The 17,883-nt window shown below is 47.9% G+C and overlaps 1 protein-coding gene and 2 gene segments (V, D, J or C); all 3 read right to left on the bottom strand.

Annotated features, from left to right (window-relative positions):
• LOC106988621 (immunoglobulin lambda-1 light chain-like) overlaps positions 1-2,323 on the bottom strand; it is a 505,411-nt gene extending 503,088 nt beyond the window's left edge. The window contains exons 1-2 of the mRNA XM_053206518.1: positions 2,174-2,323; positions 1,775-2,062 (exon numbers count right to left, since the gene is read on the bottom strand). Coding sequence (XP_053062493.1) covers positions 1,775-2,062; positions 2,174-2,219 — 334 coding nt within the window. The 5' untranslated portion in view covers positions 2,220-2,323. The remainder of the gene's footprint in view (positions 1-1,774; positions 2,063-2,173) is intronic.
• The window catches only part of LOC106988734 (immunoglobulin lambda variable 5-39-like), a 603,934-nt gene that overhangs the window by 488,979 nt on the left and 97,072 nt on the right, over positions 1-17,883 (bottom strand).
• Positions 6,928-7,616, bottom strand: LOC128312489 (immunoglobulin lambda variable 1-40-like). The segment is given in 2 exon segments: positions 6,928-7,355; positions 7,466-7,616. Coding segments are annotated over 2 exon segments (459 nt in total).

Here is a 17,883-nt window from a genome sequence, read left to right on the forward strand (position 1 = left end):
TTTTGCTTCTTCCAATGTTGGATGTAATTATCAAATTATTTATAAAAGTGGCACCTCCTGGGTGACCTCTTAGTTGGTTCCTGGTTTGGGTGATTATTTTAAACCTAGAATAAATATCCATGTGCTACGTTTAGGTTGCTTTCAGGCTTTAGTGATTAGGAATCAGTTGTTATAAACATTAAAGTGCAGGGTTTTTCCTGCACTTTTTTCGTTTTCTGACACTAATAAGGTCCTCCGTACTCATCCTGCACCATTGCTGTCTGGGATAAGATTCCCCCGAGAAAGCCCCATGTCTTCTCGAGAGAAGGGTATTACAAGGTAATAATCTGGGAAAATGCATCTCAGGCCTTATGGGGCATCATTGCTTCCGGTTTCACTCAGCTGACGCATGAAGGACAAATACATGAGGAAACTAAGCCAGGACCGTGGACATATTGGTGACTGTGTCCACATGCAAGTCTCTGTCTCCATCAAACTACGCACGTCGTCAGACTGTCATCTGCGGCTCTACTCCGTGACCACATCCTCTCCCCAGCCTCCTCCCTTGGTTGTATCCATGACTTTCCTTTCCTCAAGTGACAACTGTGGCTCCAGCACCACATTCCATCCATTTACTTCATCGTTCGGTGACAGTACACAGTGCAGTCACGTCACGATCGTCAACCGGCTCCCCCAGGGACACAACCTTAGTTACTAGAGGACAGAACTTGCGTGCAGTTTCTTATGTCTTTATACGTAGAGGCTCCACTCACTTTCAGCCCCTCGGCTCAGCGGCTCGCCCCACCCCTGCACTGACGTGGGCTCACACGTGTTACTGCAACTACATGAGTTTTGTCACCTTCTGCTTTCCATCATGTGCCCCAAATTCCTACATTCTTCTACGTACTCGTTAAGTTTCTGACTGGGGCGTGTACAGTGTTCAGTGAATTCTGACAGTGACACAGTGTCATTTAAGTGCCATTAGTATCACATAGAATAATTCTGTGGCTCAGAATGTTTTCCTCCGTTCACATGATTAACTCCTTTTCAGCGTTTAGGACCTCCACGACGTGCAGATGTTGGCAGAGTTTTGCTTCTTCCAATGTTTGATATAACTATCAAATTATTTATAAAAGTGGCACCTCCTGGGTGACGTCTTAGTTGGTTTCGGTTTGGGTGATTACATTTAAACCTAGAATAAGTATCCATGTGCCAAGTTTAAGTTGCTTTCAAGCCTTAGTGATTAGAAATAAGTTGTTATAAACATTGAAGTGCAGGGTTTTTCTATGGACAAAAGTTTTGAAACTTATCTTCATAATTTTATAATTTTAAAATGGCATTTTTTCACAAATAAGAGATAACAAGACAACACTAGCCACCACCAATGAAATAATAGTACCAGATGCAAATAAGGCTGACTTATTCTTCAAGCACCACATGGGTAGAGTTCAGAGGAACAATGAGAATGCTTCATTTATTTTTATATCAGAAGGAAAAATAGATATGATCTGGCCTAGAAGTAAAATACCTCAGCTGAGAAAACAAGAGATTTCTCTTTCATGAAGACTCCTTGTGTCAGAAGGGTTTTCTGAGAGTGACTTTGAGGACAGAAAGGACAGGAAGAGCCTCACTCACGGGAGGTGCCCTTGCATGGACCTGCGTCCAAGTCATCAGCCACGGAATGAGCAGAATCACAGGCTAAGCTGAGGAGGCAACTGCTGATGTGTTTCCCTCTTTACAGATGAGTAACTTGGTTTTTGTCTCACTTCCCCACAGGCCTGGACCACTGTGTAAGCACTGCCACTGCTGTACCACGATACGCAGTAATAATCAGCCTCGTCTTCGGCCTGGAGCCCAGTGATGGTCAGGGTGCCTGTGCTGCCAGACTTGGAGCCGGAGAATCGATCAGGGACCCCTGAGGGTCGGTTGCTATCATAATAGATGATGGTTTTGGGGGCCATTCCTGGGAGTTGTTGGTACCAACCCACGTAACTACCAACTCCAGTGCAGGAGATAGTGACCCTCTGGCCCAGGGCCCCAGACACTGAGGATGGTTGATTCGGCCCCGACTGAGCCCAAATCCCTGGAAAGAGAAACAACAGAGAGGATATTCCTGGGCTCTAGAGACAAGAGGAGGAAACAGGCCCACACTTGTGCTCCCAGGACCCCTTCCCGTGTCCCCACATCAAGTCACCTGTGCAGTGAGCGAGGAGGGTGAGGAGGAGAGGGGACCAGGCCATGGCGGAGGTCAGCACCGATCCTGCCTTCTGTTGCCTCACAGCTGAGCAGAGCCTCCCTCAACCTCTCCCTTCACCTCTTCATCTGTGGAGAGGGGGAGGGCCCAACCATGCAAATGCGACCCCCTGTTTTCTGACTCCTCACTGACTTCTTTTGGTACCTCTGTCTGAGGATGTCAGGGGGATGGGCAGGGTAGGGGCAATTTCAGGGCAGGGGTGGGGAGGTCACAGATGTGAGCCCTGAGCAGAGGGCACAGGCAGTGGCAGGTGGCAATTCACAGCTCTGATCTACCGTGACCCCTCAGAAACAGGCCTTGAGTGCCCCCTAACGTCCAGACACAGACATGCCAGTTTATGACATGAGCAGAGCCCATCAGAGACCACTTCTGCCTCCCACTGCTCTAGCCACTCTCCTCTGCCTAAGCGTTAGACCAGGTCTCCCCACGTGGCCCCCCATCACCTCAGGGCAGACTCTCTGTTCTACTCAGACTTCTGGGGGTGAGCCTGTCCATGGCTCCCTTGACACCTAATGGGTCAGGCCTGAAGAGTTGTCTCTACACACATTCCTCTAACAGTAAAGTTGTACCAAAAGGGGAAGGAGTTAATTGGATATGACAGTGGAGGCAGGGCTCCAGGCGTCCGTGCCAATGCAGGAAGCAGCAGAGAGCAGAGGGCAGCTCCCATGGGTCCTTTGGAGATGGGACCTGACCTTGGTGAGATTGTTCTTTACATGTGCTTCTTACTCAGATGGAGTGTGTTGATTCACACTCTATCCCGGCATCTATGTCAATGTGCTCATTGTCAGACGTCTGAGTCATTCCAGTTTTCTCTCCCAAACTGCATCAGGAAATAGTAATGAGATCCTAATCACATCTGGGGCATCTGCTCTAGGATCCATGTATATTCTTTCTGAATTCCCTCCCAAATCCATGGTAGCTCTGCTCTGGAGACCTTGCAAAAGACCGTTTTCAGCCTCTGTCTTCCCTGGTGGTCAAGAGGCGCGAATGACTTTCTGGTCTTTTTAATCTATGGCATCAACCTATGTGTCTCTCGAGAACAATACCACGTTGGTGTTCATGACTACAGCTTTGTTAATATAATTTGAAAGTGCAAAGTATGGTGTCTCGAGGTTTGTTCCTTCTCAAGATTGCTTTGGCAATTTGGGGTCTTTTCTGGTTCTATACAAAATTTGGGTTTTTTTTTTATTTCTGTGCAAAACGTCCTTGGAGTTATTTGGGGAGTGCATTGAATTTATAGAGTGCTATGGGTAGTGTGGACATTTTAACAGTATATTTATTGTGGAGATCCCTGGATTTAGGAATTACCTGGAGGCTGTGTGTGAGGCCTAAGGGTTTGTGTAAGATGACCTCTACCTCTGTGCTTAAAAATGTGGATGGATTATGATGATTCAAACGAAAGAAGAGATACTAGTTTTGGCAATAAGGTAAAGAATGTGGATATGTGTGTTTTTTCTTTTTTTATACAATGATGTATTCTTTTTAAATCAAAAACCTTTCCTGGGCTCCAGCTAAGTACCGGTAGGCTGCAGACACTCAGTGCTGAAAGGACAAACAAAACTGTCAAGGTTGTGGAACATGTTGGTTTTTCATGTGACTCACTATGACAGACAAGGAGGAGATGTTTCATGGGAGGTATTCAATGGGAAGCATTAAATATTTATATGACCAGAACACATGGTTCTATTTTAACTGAGAGTCGATGACTAGAATTGTGCATGTATGCGTAACTCTATCTTATGTTTTGTTTATACGTAGTTTGTATTATATATATACATATATATGTGTGTGAGTGTGTGTGTGTGTGTGTGTGTGTGTGTGTGTGTGTGTGATATAAATCCCAGGAGATATATCCTGGAGGTATTGTCATGAATAGTGCAGAGATGGATTACATAAACCACTGGGGAAAATAATTGTATGAATATTTACAGTAGGAGTAGAACCTTGTGTGACACAAAGAAGGACTCGAGACGGATCTGGTGTGAGTAATTATAATACATTGCACACTGAGAAAGGAGGGCTTAGACCACCAGGAACTTCTGGGTCATGGGACTGAGCTCTGTTGGGTAGTAAGCTCTGTCGGGGAAATACTTGTTTGGGTATTTTCCTGCTGGCCTGCCTCACAGCCCTGTGCCAGTGTGAACAGGCCACCGCTGACCCCGGTCCTGGTCACCCAGCTGCTCTGACAACACACAGCATCCCTAGAAGACACTCTGACCTTTGCAGATGGATATTTGAGCTTTCAGTGCTCAGGGAAGGAGCATGAGTAGATCCTCTCCCAGGTGCTTGGGATGGAGACGTATATTTCTTCAGGTCCCTAAAAGCATCCAGGCTGTTCACCATGGATTAGTTTACAGCGTTTATGTTCCTGGACATATTAGTGTTCCCTGACATTGGGTTTGCTTGCTGCAGGGCCCTGGCATCACTACCAGTCTCCAGTCTGAATTTGTTTTAATGTGTATTTTTTTTAAGAGAGAGAGAAGGGAGAAAAAGAGAGACACAGAGAGAGAGAGAGAGAGAGAGAGAGAGTGAGAGCAGGGAGGTACAGAGAGAGAGCGGGAGACGCAGAATCAAAAGCAAGCTCCAGGCTCTGAGTTAGTGGCACAGAGCCCAAGTCAGAGCTTCACCTCACGAACCACGAGATCATGACCTGAGCCAAAGTCTGAAGCTTAACGGACTGAGCCACCCAGGCACCCCTACCAGTCTCCAATCGAAACCAATTTCAAGGCCTCATATTTCCCAGGTTAACTCCCGGTTCATATGTGATAAAAAGTCCTGTGGGTTATCCTTGAACTTTGAATACTTTTTGCTGTTGTTGCTGTATTGTGAGAGTCTCCTGTTATCACAGCACCTCCATGGTACAGGCTCTGGGGCATCTGAAGTCTCTGTTTGTCAAAAGACTAACGGCTCTCCACAGAGCGTTATCCACTGTGCTTAATTCCCAATCTGGGTTTTGACCAGGCCTTTATACTTAGTCTGGAATTTAATTTTCTTCTATAGTATACTCATGACCTGTTTGCTTCTCTATTGGTCCAGTTTTGTAAGTGTTCTCAGGATGAACATATACAGTCCAAGGGAATCAATCTTAGAAATTCGTTCTCTGCTCATCCATTAAGGGACATTCAGGGAAGAGAACTCCACTCACATTCAACCCTATTATTTTATTTGGTAAATGTTCCATGGCTTAAGAGTGAAAAGACAACAAAATGTCTAGATTTCTTCCGGTAACACCAGGGTTCTCTGGACAAGGTAGGATGGGTTCATAGGCTTTTTTTCTCAAAAATAGTGAGATTCCTTTCAGCATCATTCCAGACCGAGTCAGAGGGAAAACAAAGACACAGAAAGCCTAGGACTCATGCGGTTACAGTCTACTGGTCTCACCCTGGTAATTACATCTGCAAGTCTCATTTCCAAATAGGGTCTCATCCTGAAATATGGGAGTTTTTAGAACTTTTAATCACATGAATTGTTGGAGACACAGTTCAACGCGTAACAATTAATATCCACAGTGTATTCAGATATTCTTACTTTTTCCCTAATGTCCTTTTTCTGTAGTAAGATCCAGTTAAGATTCTTTGCGACATTGAGTTGTGAATTGTCCTTAAGCTTCTCTTACTGTGACACTTCTCCAGAATGTCCCTCTTTTTGGTGCCTTTGTGCATACTTACTGAGTGGGGGTTATGCCTGACGTCACCCAAGCCAAGGGTTTACACCTGTTCCATGAAACCTCTGCACGGAAATGTGTCTCATCTGATTCCATTTATTTATACCATCAGTAAACAATATGGATTGCAGACATATGTGTAGACACTGAGTTACAACCCAGTCCTTTTATGTTCCTGTGGTTGAAATCTTTCTAGTTTTGCCTCCTGGGGGCCCTTTCGGTTGGCTCGTGAGCCCCTAGACACACCCTGTCCTTGTGTGTGTGCTCACACGGGTATGTGTGGTGGTTGGGGGCTGATTTGCTTGCGTTTGTTTGGGAGACAATGCCAGACAATGACAGAGTGTCATTTAAGTGTCATTAATATCATATACAATAATTCTGTGGCTCAGAATGTTTTACTCTGTTCCGTGATTCATTCTTTTTCAGCGTTTAGCACCCCCGCGACCTACAGATATTTGCAGAGTTTTGCTTCTTTCAATGTTGGATGTAATTATCAAATTATTTATAAAAGTGGCACCTCCTGGGTGACCTGTTGTTGGTTCCTGGTTTGGGTGATTAGTTTAAACCTAGACTAAATATCCATGTGCCACGTTTAGGTTGCTTTCAGGCTTTAGTGATTAGGAATAAGTTGTTATAAATATTAAAGTGCAGGGTTTTTCCTATGGACGAAATTTATGAAACTTATCCTCATAATTTTAGAATTTTAAATTGGCCTTTTTTCACAAATCATAGACAAGAAGAAGAGACTAGCCACTGCCATGGAGATAATAGTACCAGATGCAAATAAGGCTGACGTATTGTTCAGGCACCACATGGGTAGAGTTCAGAGAAAAAATGAAAATGGTTCATTTATTTTTATATCAGAAGGAAAATTTGATATGATCTGGCCTAGAAGTAAAATACCTCAGCTGAGAAAACAAGAGATTTCTCTTTCATGAAGACTCTTTGTGTCGGAAGGGTTTTCTGAGAGTGACTTTGAGGATAGAAAGGACAGGAGGAACCTCACTCACGGGAGGTGCCCTTGCATGGACCTGCGTCCAAGTCATCAGCTATGGAATGAGCAGAATGACAGGCTGAGCTGAGGAGGCAACTGCTGATGTGTTTCCCTCTTTACAGATGAGTAACTTGGTTTTTGTCTCACTTCCCCACAGGCCTGGACCACTGTGTAAGCACTGCCACCGCTGTACCAATATGAACAGTAATAATCAGCCTCGTCTTCGGCCTGGAGCCCAGTGATGGTCAGGGTGGCTGTGCTGCCAGACTTGGAGCCGGAGAATCGATCAGGGACCCCTGAGGGTCGGTTGCTATTATCATAGATGATGGTTTTGGGGGCCATTCCTGGCATTTGTTGGTACCAGCCCACGTAACTACCAACTCCAGTGCAGGAGATAGTGACCCTCTGGCCCAGGGCCCCAGACACTGAGGATGGTTGATTCGGCCCCGACTGAGCCCAAATCCCTGGAAAGAGAAAAAACAGAGAGGATATTCCTGGGGTCTAGAGACAAGAGGAGGAATCAGGCCCACACTTGTGCTTCCAGGACCCCTTCCGTGTCCCCACATCAAGTCACCTGTGCAGTGAGCGAGGAGGGTGAGGAGGAGAGGGGACCAGGCCATGGCGGAGGTCAGCACCGATCCTGCCTTCTGTTGCCTCACAGCTGAGCAGAGCCTCCCTCAACCTCTCCCTTCACCTCTTCATCTGTGGAGAGGGGGAGGGCCCAACCATGCAAATGAGACCCCCCTGTTTTCTGACTCCTCACTGACTTCTTTAGGTGCCTCTGTCTGAGGATGTCAGGCGGATGGGCAGGGTGGGGGCAATTTCAGGGCAGGGGTGGGGAGGTCACAGATGTGAGGCCTGAGCAGAGGGCACAGGCAGTGGCAGGTTGCAGTTTTCATCTCTGATCTACTGTGACCCCTCAGAACAGGCCTTGAGTGCCCCCTAGCGTCCAGACACAGACATGCCATTGTATGACGTGAGCAGAGCCCACCAGAGACCACTTCTGCCTCCCCCGTGTTCTACCCACTCTCCTCTGCCTAAGCGTTAGACCAGGTCTCCTCAAGTGGCCACCCATCACCCCAGGGCAGACTCTCTATTCTACTTAGGCTCCTGCGGGTGAGCCTGTCCTTGGCTCCCTTGACTGTTCATGGATCAGGACTGAAGAGTTGTCTCTGCACACATTCCTCTAACAGTAAAGTTGTATCAAAAGGGAAAGGAGTTAACTGGATATGACAGCGGAGCCAGGGCTCCAGTCACCCATGCCAATGCAGGAAGCAGCAGAGAGCAGAGGGCAGCTCCCATGGGGAACTTTGGCAGATGGGACCTGACGCTGATGAGATTATTCTTTACATGTGCTTCTTACCCAGATGGAGTGTGTTGATTCACACTGTATCCCGGCTACTATGTCAATGTGCTCATTGTCAGACGCCTGAGTGACTCCAGTTTTCTCTCCCAAAGTGCATCAGGAAATATCAGGGAGATCCTAAGGATCCCATTTGGGGCATCTTCTCTAGGATTCATGTATATTCTTTCTGAAACCCTTCCCAAATCCATGGTAGCTTTGTTCCGGAGACATTGCAAAGGACCGTTTTCAGCCTATGTCTTCCCTGGTGGTCAAGAGGAACTTGAATGACTTTCTGGTCTTTTTATTCTATGGCATCAACCTATGTGTCTCTCGAGAACAATACCACATTGGGTTCATGACGATAGCTTTGTAATATAATTTGAAAGTACAAAGAATGGTGTCTCGAGGTTTGTTCCTTCTCAAGATTGCTTTGGCATTTGGGGTCTTTTCTGGTTCTATACAAAATTTGGGTTATTTTTTTATTTCTGTGCAAAACGTCATTGGAGTTTTTATGGGGATTGCATTGAATTTATAGAGTGCCTTGGGTAGTGTGGACATTTTAGCATTATATTTATTTTGGAGATCCCTGGATTTAGGAATTACCTGGAGGCTGTGTGTAAGGTCCAAGGGTTTGTCTAAGATGACCTCCATCTCTGTACTTAAAAATGTGGATGGATTATGATGATTCAAATGAAAGAAGAGATACTACTTTTGGCAATAAGATTAAGAATGTGGATATGTGCATTTTTTCTTTTTTTTTATTCACTGATGTATTCTTTTTAATTCAAAAACCTTCTCTGGGCACCAGCTAAGTGTCAGTAGGCTGTAGACACTCAGTGCTGAAAGGACAAACAAAACTGTCAAGGTCGTGGAGCATGTTGGTTTTTCATGTGACTCACTATTACAGACAAGGAGGAGATGTTTCATGGGAGGTATTCAATGGGAAGCATTAAATATTTATAGGACCAGAGCACACGGTTCTATGTTAACCGAGAGTCGATGACTAGAAGTGTGTGTGTTTGTATAACAATATCTTATGTTTTATTTATACGTAGTTTGTGTTTCATATATATGTGTGTATATATATGTATATATACACACATATATATTTCATACACATATATGTGTGTGTATATATATATATATATATATGTGGTATAAATCCCAGAAGATATATCCTAGATGTATTGTCATGAACAGTGCAGAGATGGATTAGATAAGTACTGGGGAAAACAATTGTGTGAATATTTACAGGAGGAGTAGAACCTTGTGTGACACACAGAAGGACTAGAGAGGGATCTGGTGTGAGTAATTATAATACATTGCACACTGAGAAAGGAGGGCTTAGAGCACCAGGAACTTCTGAGTCATGGGATGAGCTCTGTCCTTACAGTTCCCAAGCTTCTGTGTTTTCCCAAATATGCAGTCCCGTCTGGAAGGGAAACCCATCTGGTTCCGGGGATCCAGTCACCTCCAGTGTCTCCCTCACCACTGGGGTTCCTGGCTACATCCTGGGATGACTGTGTTGCTGACTATCGCCTATGGGTGCTCTTGAGAAAAGGCAACGTGAGAGGCACATGTCCCTTGTTTCTAATTACAGTCTGTCCTTGAAGAATCTCATGTGCATTCTTATTAATGGACCCTGCCCCATAAGTGTGAAGATGGGCTCAGGTGCAGAGGATTATGGGGACTGGCTTGCCTGGGTGGGAAGTGACCTGACATGACAAAGAGATGGGATGTCTCCTCAGGCCTTCCTGATACAGCCCGTGGAGTGGTGAGCATGCCCTCTGCCCTTCTTATCCCTCAGTGCAGGACACAACTTCCCTGAGGGGTCACTCACCTGACGTCCCAACAACACGACTATCTAAGTTGTGGGGGGGGCACAGAGTGATTCATGCTGAGGAAGCTACAGCTCTGAAGTAAGGACTGAGGTGTGGTGGTGCCTGCCACACATGAGGTCGCACTTGGGGGATCAGAAGCCCCCGCCCCTGTGTAGGGATGGGTGGGTTGCCAGGCAGGCTCAAGTCCAGAGGGTCCCTCTCTCTGCTCAACTCCAGTTCCTTCTCCCAGTCCTAAGTGAGTCTGAACTCTGAGACAGCAGGGGGCGCTGGAGGTCTGTCCCTGTGCCTTGGGGGAGGTGCAGGGATGGCTGAAGGGTGTCTGAGCTGGGCACCCAGTCCTTGAACCCTGCCTTGTACCCTCTGCTCTATGCTCATTGGGGCCCACGATTGGCTCCCCAGCCCCACCCCACACTCAGCTGTCACCATATTCAGTGAGTAGGTTTCGGGACCCAGGAGGGGAGTGATTTGCCTGAAGGATTCCTCTCTGCTCTCCAAAGTGGGGAGGGGATGAGAGAGGCTTTGTGCAGTTCTCTCACTGGTGGGCTCAGTCAGGGGCACAGCCTGGGCTGTCTCCACCTTGACCTGGACCCCTCTCCTCTTCACCCCCCTTGTTCTCCGCTTAGGTGACTGGCTGTGGAAAGCAAGGCGAGTGATTATGGGCTGGGGTGTGCTGGCCTCCTTCTTCCCCTCTTTTGAAGAACAAGCTGGAGGCATTCCCTCACGACCTGCCTGTCCGTGTCTCCACTGCTCTGTTGCAGGGTCCTGGGCACAGTGTGCCCCGACACAGGAGGCCTCCCTGTCGGGGTTTCAGGGGCAGAAGGTGACCCTCACCTGGACGGGAATTAGCAACAGTGTTGGAGCAAATTATGTGGGCTGCTTCCAAGAGATTTCTCTCAGCGTTACCACATCTGTGGTGCTCAGAAGAAATGGGCCCTCGGGGATCTCAGCTCGGTTCTCTGGCTCCCACTCTGGGAACAAGGCCTCTAGAACCTTCTCAGGCCTTCAGCCTGAGGATGAGCCATATTGTTAGTGCTCAACATGGGCAGAAGCATCAGTTCTGACTTACTGCTGCAGGCCCATGGGGACCTGAGACAGAAAGCTGTCTCTGTCACCCCCAGGACTGCCAGTGAGAAACAGACAGGGAGGCCTTGGAGACCCTGGAGGGTCTGAGAGTCTGACTCTGACACAGAGGAAATTTAAAGGGTCAGTGACAGTAGTTGCCTCTCATGTTGTTTTTTCTTCCTCTCCTTCCTCTCCTGTCTTTCCTTCTTTCTTTCTTTCTTTCTTTCTTTCTTTCTTTCTTTCTTTCTTCTTTTCTTTCCTTTTGTTTTCTTCTCTTTCTCTCTCTTTCTCTCTCTTTCTCTCCCTATCTTTCTCCCTTTCCTCTTTCCTTCCTTCCTTCCTTCCTTTCTTCCTTGGATACAGAGCTTTATTTGGACTAAATGAGAGCTGGAGAAAGCGAAGGGCCAGAGATGCCAGTGAGATTAGGTTCCAAAAGGGCAGGCCGAGCTTATCAACCCAATGGACTCCATTTCCCAGCAGCCTTCCAGTTAGTAAGGTCAGTAAAGTCCTGCTGGGAAATGTATTTGCCAGTAAACGACCAACGTTTGCCCACCATCACTACAATGGTAGAGTTTCTCTTTTCCATAATTAAAACTCCATATCACCTCCCACAACAAAACGAATATTGCAAAAAGTCTAAAAAATCATATTTGACAGCTCTTATACTCGTCTTCAGTAGTTAGCTCCGAAGTCTCATCCTCTGCCAAAAATAGTTCTACTAAACTCATCAGCTGAAATGTCCATCCAAGTAGTGAGAAGACAGTCTTTACTAACCCATGGTCATTCTTACCCAATTACCCCCTCCAGTCATGGCTGAACAGCAGAGTAAGGCTCAGAGAGGGGTGAAGGAGGAGGGGATGGGGCTAATTTTCCCCAGTACAAAGATGGCATCCAATTCTTGGTCGGAGAGCAGAACCAGAAAGGCTTGAGGGAAGGGTCCAGGCCCTGTACTCAGTCAGAAACAGTGCTGTAGAAGAGGACGAGGAGAAGGAGGAGAAGGAGGAGAAGGAGGAGGAGGAGGAGGAGGAGTAGGAAGAGGAGGAGGTGAAGGAGAAGGAGAAGGAGGAGGAGGAATGCTTGCCATGCTTGTGGTTTTGTATATCTGTAAGAACTTTCTTCATTTTCTTCCACATCATCTTTCCATCGGCATTCCTGGTCTTACCATGCCAGGTGCCAAGGGATTCACAAGGGGGATGCCAGGAGCAGGTGGTGGGTAGGGAGCAGGTAGGGACCTAGGGGTTGGCCTCCCGGATACCCTGGTTATGGTGCAGGATGGGGGTGCACTGGGGAGAAAGCTGGATTCCCCCAGGGAGCTGCTGCAGGAGATGGAGAGGGGCCTGGAGGGCAGGCAGGGTGGTCAGGTGGTGGATGGCAGGATGGGCACCTTCAGGGTACCTGACGCACCAGCAGTCAGGCCATTGCCCCCTCTCTGCACTCAGCCCTTGTAACCGCCAAGTCCTTCGTTTTATGTGACACTTATATAACCACATCTTTCTGTCCTTGCATTGTTTCAAGATATACTTTTCTTTACCATTCTTTTCTTTTATTGTAGTTTAAAACTCTTTGAAGTTTATTCTTCTTTGAGAAACAGAGAAAGACAGAGTGTGAGCAAGGGGGGGCAGAGAGAGAGGGAGACACAGAATCTGAAACAGGCTGCAGGCTCCGAGCTGTCAGCATAGAGCCCATCGCAGAGCCTGAACTCATGAACTAGGAGATCATGACCTGTGCCGAAGTCAGACACCTAACTGACTGAGCCATTCAGGCACCCCATTTACCATTCTTTTAAATTCATCCTATATGTATCTTTATTTGAAGAGTGGCCCTTTTGATCCGTTATGTCAATCCATGTCTGTAACTGGAACAATTGGTGCATTTAAATGTAATATAATTTAATGTCCTTATGTAATATATTTAATGTAATATCATTTTTGTTATCTTATTTTGTTCTCTTCTTGAATCCAGATTTAGATTTAAAGAAGTTAAATTCCTTTCTCACTCTTTTCTTGCCTCCTGTTTCACATATTGACTATTTCACATGTTGACTGTTGTGCAGTTTTTACATTTAGTAGCATGGATGATGAGTAGCCTGACCCGGAACAAGAGAACTAGGAGGAGACCCTGAGGACTGGGTGTCACCGGAAACCCAACTGGGGCCTCCACCCGGGAGCTGTTAGTGCCAGCCCATGTTTTTCAGCCAAAGTTTGTTACACTTTCCCGAGCAGAAAGAAGTGACCGCCACAACCAGACTAGGCAGCCTTCTGAGTCCGCAGGACCATGAAGCCTGGACGTGAGGCTCGTCTCTGCTGTCAAAGAGCCTGTTCAGAGAAGGAGCAGGTGTCTCGGGTGGCACACTGAGTCGCTGGGGTTTGCCACGTCTTCTCCCCCCTTCTGGTCTCAGAAGGATCTGCATGGCACCTGCGCTTGTACCTGCCCACGCGCCTTCTCAAAGGAAACCTAAAAAGAAGCAGTGATAAAGTGCTTGTACAGCCTGTCTACTTATTGCTAAAGTTTTGAGCCAGGGTCTTTAGGAAAGAAAATATTTCACCATTTATTCAAATTACCTTTTATGTTATTACCTGAATTCAGTGACTGTTTTCTTACAGAGCCATTTGAAATGTATACATCTTTATCCTAGGATCAAAAACAGTGAACACTCTGTATTCTTTTTAAAGTCTCTAAGAAAACAAATCATTTGCTTTTATTAATGCTCTCCACCTCTCCTGGGCCTGCCTCCTTTTCACATCAGCACCTTGTGCCTGGGAGTGTGTGTTGGCCTGAGCTGACCAGGTGCAGACGTCAAAATGGACAGGGGCCCGAGCTGTAGTTTTATGAGATGGGAACCACCTGGCCTGTGTCTCCTCCGCAGATGCTGGAGCCCACAGACCATGTCCCAACCTGAATTACAAAGAGGATGGAGGGAAGACGATGCATATGGTGGGGACCTGGTTGTTCAAAGTTCTATCATCTGCCTCTCTGATCTGGACCCCAAACTTCCAAGCTACGTGGTTAGTCAGGGACTGAGTTCAACTCCCACAAGACGCGCACTGTGTTAACCAAATCAATCCCACAATCCCCTCCCTAGTCGCCCAATAGCGTCAGGGCAGATGGAGGGGTGACGTGATCGAGTCACGTGAAATCTGAGGCTGCTGACCGGTGGGAGACGGAGAACAAGTCTGTGTCATGCAGAGGGTGTGTCTTTTGGGTGTGACCGGAGCCTGCAGAGACATTCGGTCTCTGACCTGACCCAGTGACTGACACCGTGATATGAACTCATCTGTGTCCCTCAAAACCCTGTTTGGAAACCCGAACCCACATTTTGACTGTTTGAGAATGGGCATTAAAAGATGTCACCGTGGATAATGAGGTTAAAAGGGTGTTGCCCCCATAAACAGGGCTGGCGTCTTCATAGAAGAGGTAGAGGCAGCATGGGTGAGCACACATGGGAATGCCACGTGAGGACCCAGGACGAATGTAACCATTTGCAAGCCAAGGAGAGTGACCTCAGGGGAAATCAATCCTGCCATCCCCTTGAACGTGGACATTTAGTTTCCAAACTGAGAGAAATTCACTATCTTTGTGTGGGCATCCAGTGTGTGGTATCGTCATATGGTAGGCGTAGCAGACAGGCACAACCCTCAGGGACACTGGTCCCCAGGACAACCGGCCCCAGCATCCAGGAATTTCTGCTCAGCTTGTATGAAACAGAAAATGTGTGCCTATAAGGACAGGCTTTGGGGACAGAATTGACAGGAAAAGGACATAGACTAGAGGAGGTTCGTTGGGTTTTGTTTCAGGCCTCAGTATTAGGTCAAGGGGGAAGCAGCTGTGTTGCTTCAAACAAAGAGGGAAGCAGAAGGTGGGAGCTACACAAGAAAAGCCCATCACTGTGGGGACACCAGGTTTTTGTCTCACTTCCCCACAGGCCTGGAGCTCTGTGTGAGCACTGAGACTATCGTCCCATGATGCACAATAATAATCAGCCTCGTCGTCAGCCTGCAGCCCAGTGATGGTCAGGGAGCCTGAGCTGCCAGACTTGGAGCCAGAGAATCGATCGGGGACCCCGGAGGGTCGTTTGTTATTCTCATAAATCAGGAGGCTGGGGGCCGTTCCTGGGACTTGTCGGTACCAGCTCACATAATTACCACCCCCGATGTTGGAGCTGCTTCCAGTGCAGGAGATGGTGACCCTCTGGCCCAGGGACCCCGACACGGAGGGTGGCTGAGTCAACACTGACTGGGCCCAGGACCCTGGAAGGGGTAGAAACACAGAGAGGGTGATGCTGGGGTCTGGACACAAGGGAGTGGAAGCAGGACCCACATGTCCTCCCAGAGCCCCTTCCAGTGTGCCCTCATCCAGTCACCTGTGCAGTGAGCGAGGAGAGTGAGAAGGAAAGGAGACCAGGCCATGGTGGTGGTCATCACCGATTCTGTCTTCTGTGCCTCAAGGCTGAGCAGAGCCTCCCCTAACCTCTCCCTTCCCCTCTTCATCTTCTGAGGGAGGGAGGGCCCCCTCCATGCAAATGAGACCCCAGCTCTCTGACCCCTCCCTGGGCCTGTGTCAGTTCCCTCTGCCTGAGGATGTCAGGGGGCTGGTCGAGGGGGGGCTGTTTCAGGCCAAGGGTGAGGAGGACACAGTTGTGAGCCGTGTGCAGGGGCACTGACAGTACAGGTGGCAGGTTTCAGTTCTCATCAGCCCTGAACCCACAGCAATGGGTCCTGTGAGCCCCCTGGTGTTCGGACTCAGAGCCGCCATTGTTTGAAGTGGTAGGCAAGTCCACCAAAGAGAGCTCCTGTGCCCCCATTGCACTGCCCACTGTACCCCGACAAGGGTCAGTCCAGGTGTCCCTCTAGGGAACCTCCCGTAACCTCAGCCAGACTGGATGCTCTACTCAGACTCCTCAGGGAGAGTCAGTCCATGGCCGCCTGTATGGGTCATGGGTCAGGAAGGAGGTGGTGTCTCTACCAAAAGTCCACTTAGATCAAGATCATGCCCAGTGCAATGATGAGTACCACCGGACACGTGGACCCTTCTGTGTAGGATTCTGTGTCCTTTCCTGTTACGTGATTTCTCCCGGGTTTCCAGAGCTCACCTTCTTCTAACTTTCCCGCAGCACTGAGGAGAGAGGGAGAGCTCTGTTCAGGCTGTGGGGAGAAACAGTTGTGCGTATTCCTCGGCGCATTACGCAAAAAAATCTTTGTCGTCTGTCACTATGTCTGCTTGTTGAAAACATTAGCTCCTCTCATACTATGTGAAGTGATTCCTTCCAGGATCTGCTCTCCCAGCAAAGAGACCCAGGCTGCAGGAGCCTTGAGTGTGACACTGACCTCAGAGCCCAAAGGACAAACTTGCAGGCCGTTCTAGGAGGGAAGGAGTGACAGCAGCAGGTGCTCTGACAAGGACCCAGTGACACAGTTTATGTGTTAGTCAGCACTTAGCCCAGTGTGCCCTTTGAATGGGTGTGTGCTCCTTTACACAAAATTTCTCTCAGTAAGATTTATTTCAGTCAATGACATCGTTATTATGAAAATGCAGGTACAATCACTAGGATAGTTCTCTCAGCTCTGTATTTCTTACAGAGAACACATGAAATTGTGGTTAAAAACATGGATGGAAAAACAATACAAAAAGGATGCCTGCTATAAATTTTGCAAAGTCATGTTTTCTTCGCCACCAGCTTACTATGGTGGAGTTGTTCTATAAGTAGGTGAGTGTGGCATGATGTCCAATGAAAGCCCAGGGGGAGTCTGTTCCTGTGAACCGCAGCCATCTCAGTGATTCAATTACTAAGCACACACAGAGCTTCTAGGAGTGAGCGATTTGTGGTCAGACCTGTCTCTGGGGTGAGCACAGTTCTACCTACGTTCTTTGTGTCCAGCATATTCAGGAGAGAGCAATAATTCATCCAGCCACCATGACTAGAGGAGTGAATTTCTATTCACCAAGGCTACATAAATCTTCGGTCAAAGATCCCACATGTGAGTGGTGGAGAGGTGGAGATGAGGGGGACTATGTCCCTGAGGTCACAGGCATTGTGGCCCCAGTTTGAGACAGAAGAGTTTTCATCAGAGCTCCAAGCTGGCTGGAGGTGTCACTGGGGGGACTGAGGGAGTAACAGTCCAGCATTAAGAGCACAGGGAGAGTGTGATGCATCGCCCTGGGCTTTGAGCTGTGTGGGAGCAACACTGAAACTGCTATTCCAGAACCAATGTACTGATCAGCCTCAAGTGCTGACTGGAGCCCAAGGGGGTCAGAGGCTGAGCTGCCCACAGCGATAGAGACTCACCCTGGGATTCCTGAGCATCAACTTGTCTTAGGAGAGAAGGTGATCAGGGCAAGTCCTGGCTGCTCAGTGACAGGACCCTGGTCACACTGGATGTCGCTGGAGTTTCCTGATGATGAGGATGCTTCCTCCTGGGCTTGTGACCCTGAGGTTGGCTGGATGAGCACAGGTTGACCATGAGTTTTGAGGAGAAAGAGAAGCCAGGAAGCTACAAAATCCAGAACACCATATACTCAGATAGAGGAGAGATCCGTGTTTGTGTGTGTGTGTGTGTGCGTGCGTGTGCCTGTGCCTGTGTGTGTGTGAGAGAGAGAGAGAGAGAGAGAGAGAGAGAGGGAGAGAAAGAGAGAGAGAATGGAAAACCTTTCCTTCAGAGGCCACACATGAAGACAAGTATATCCCTGTCCCCTTATGTCCTCTCTGCATTTGCTGAGTGTTGTGTTGGTCCCCATACAAACCCATCC

Source organism: Acinonyx jubatus, chromosome D3 (genome assembly GCF_027475565.1).
Source record: "Acinonyx jubatus isolate Ajub_Pintada_27869175 chromosome D3, VMU_Ajub_asm_v1.0, whole genome shotgun sequence".
Classification (NCBI taxonomy): Eukaryota; Metazoa; Chordata; class Mammalia; order Carnivora; family Felidae; genus Acinonyx; species Acinonyx jubatus.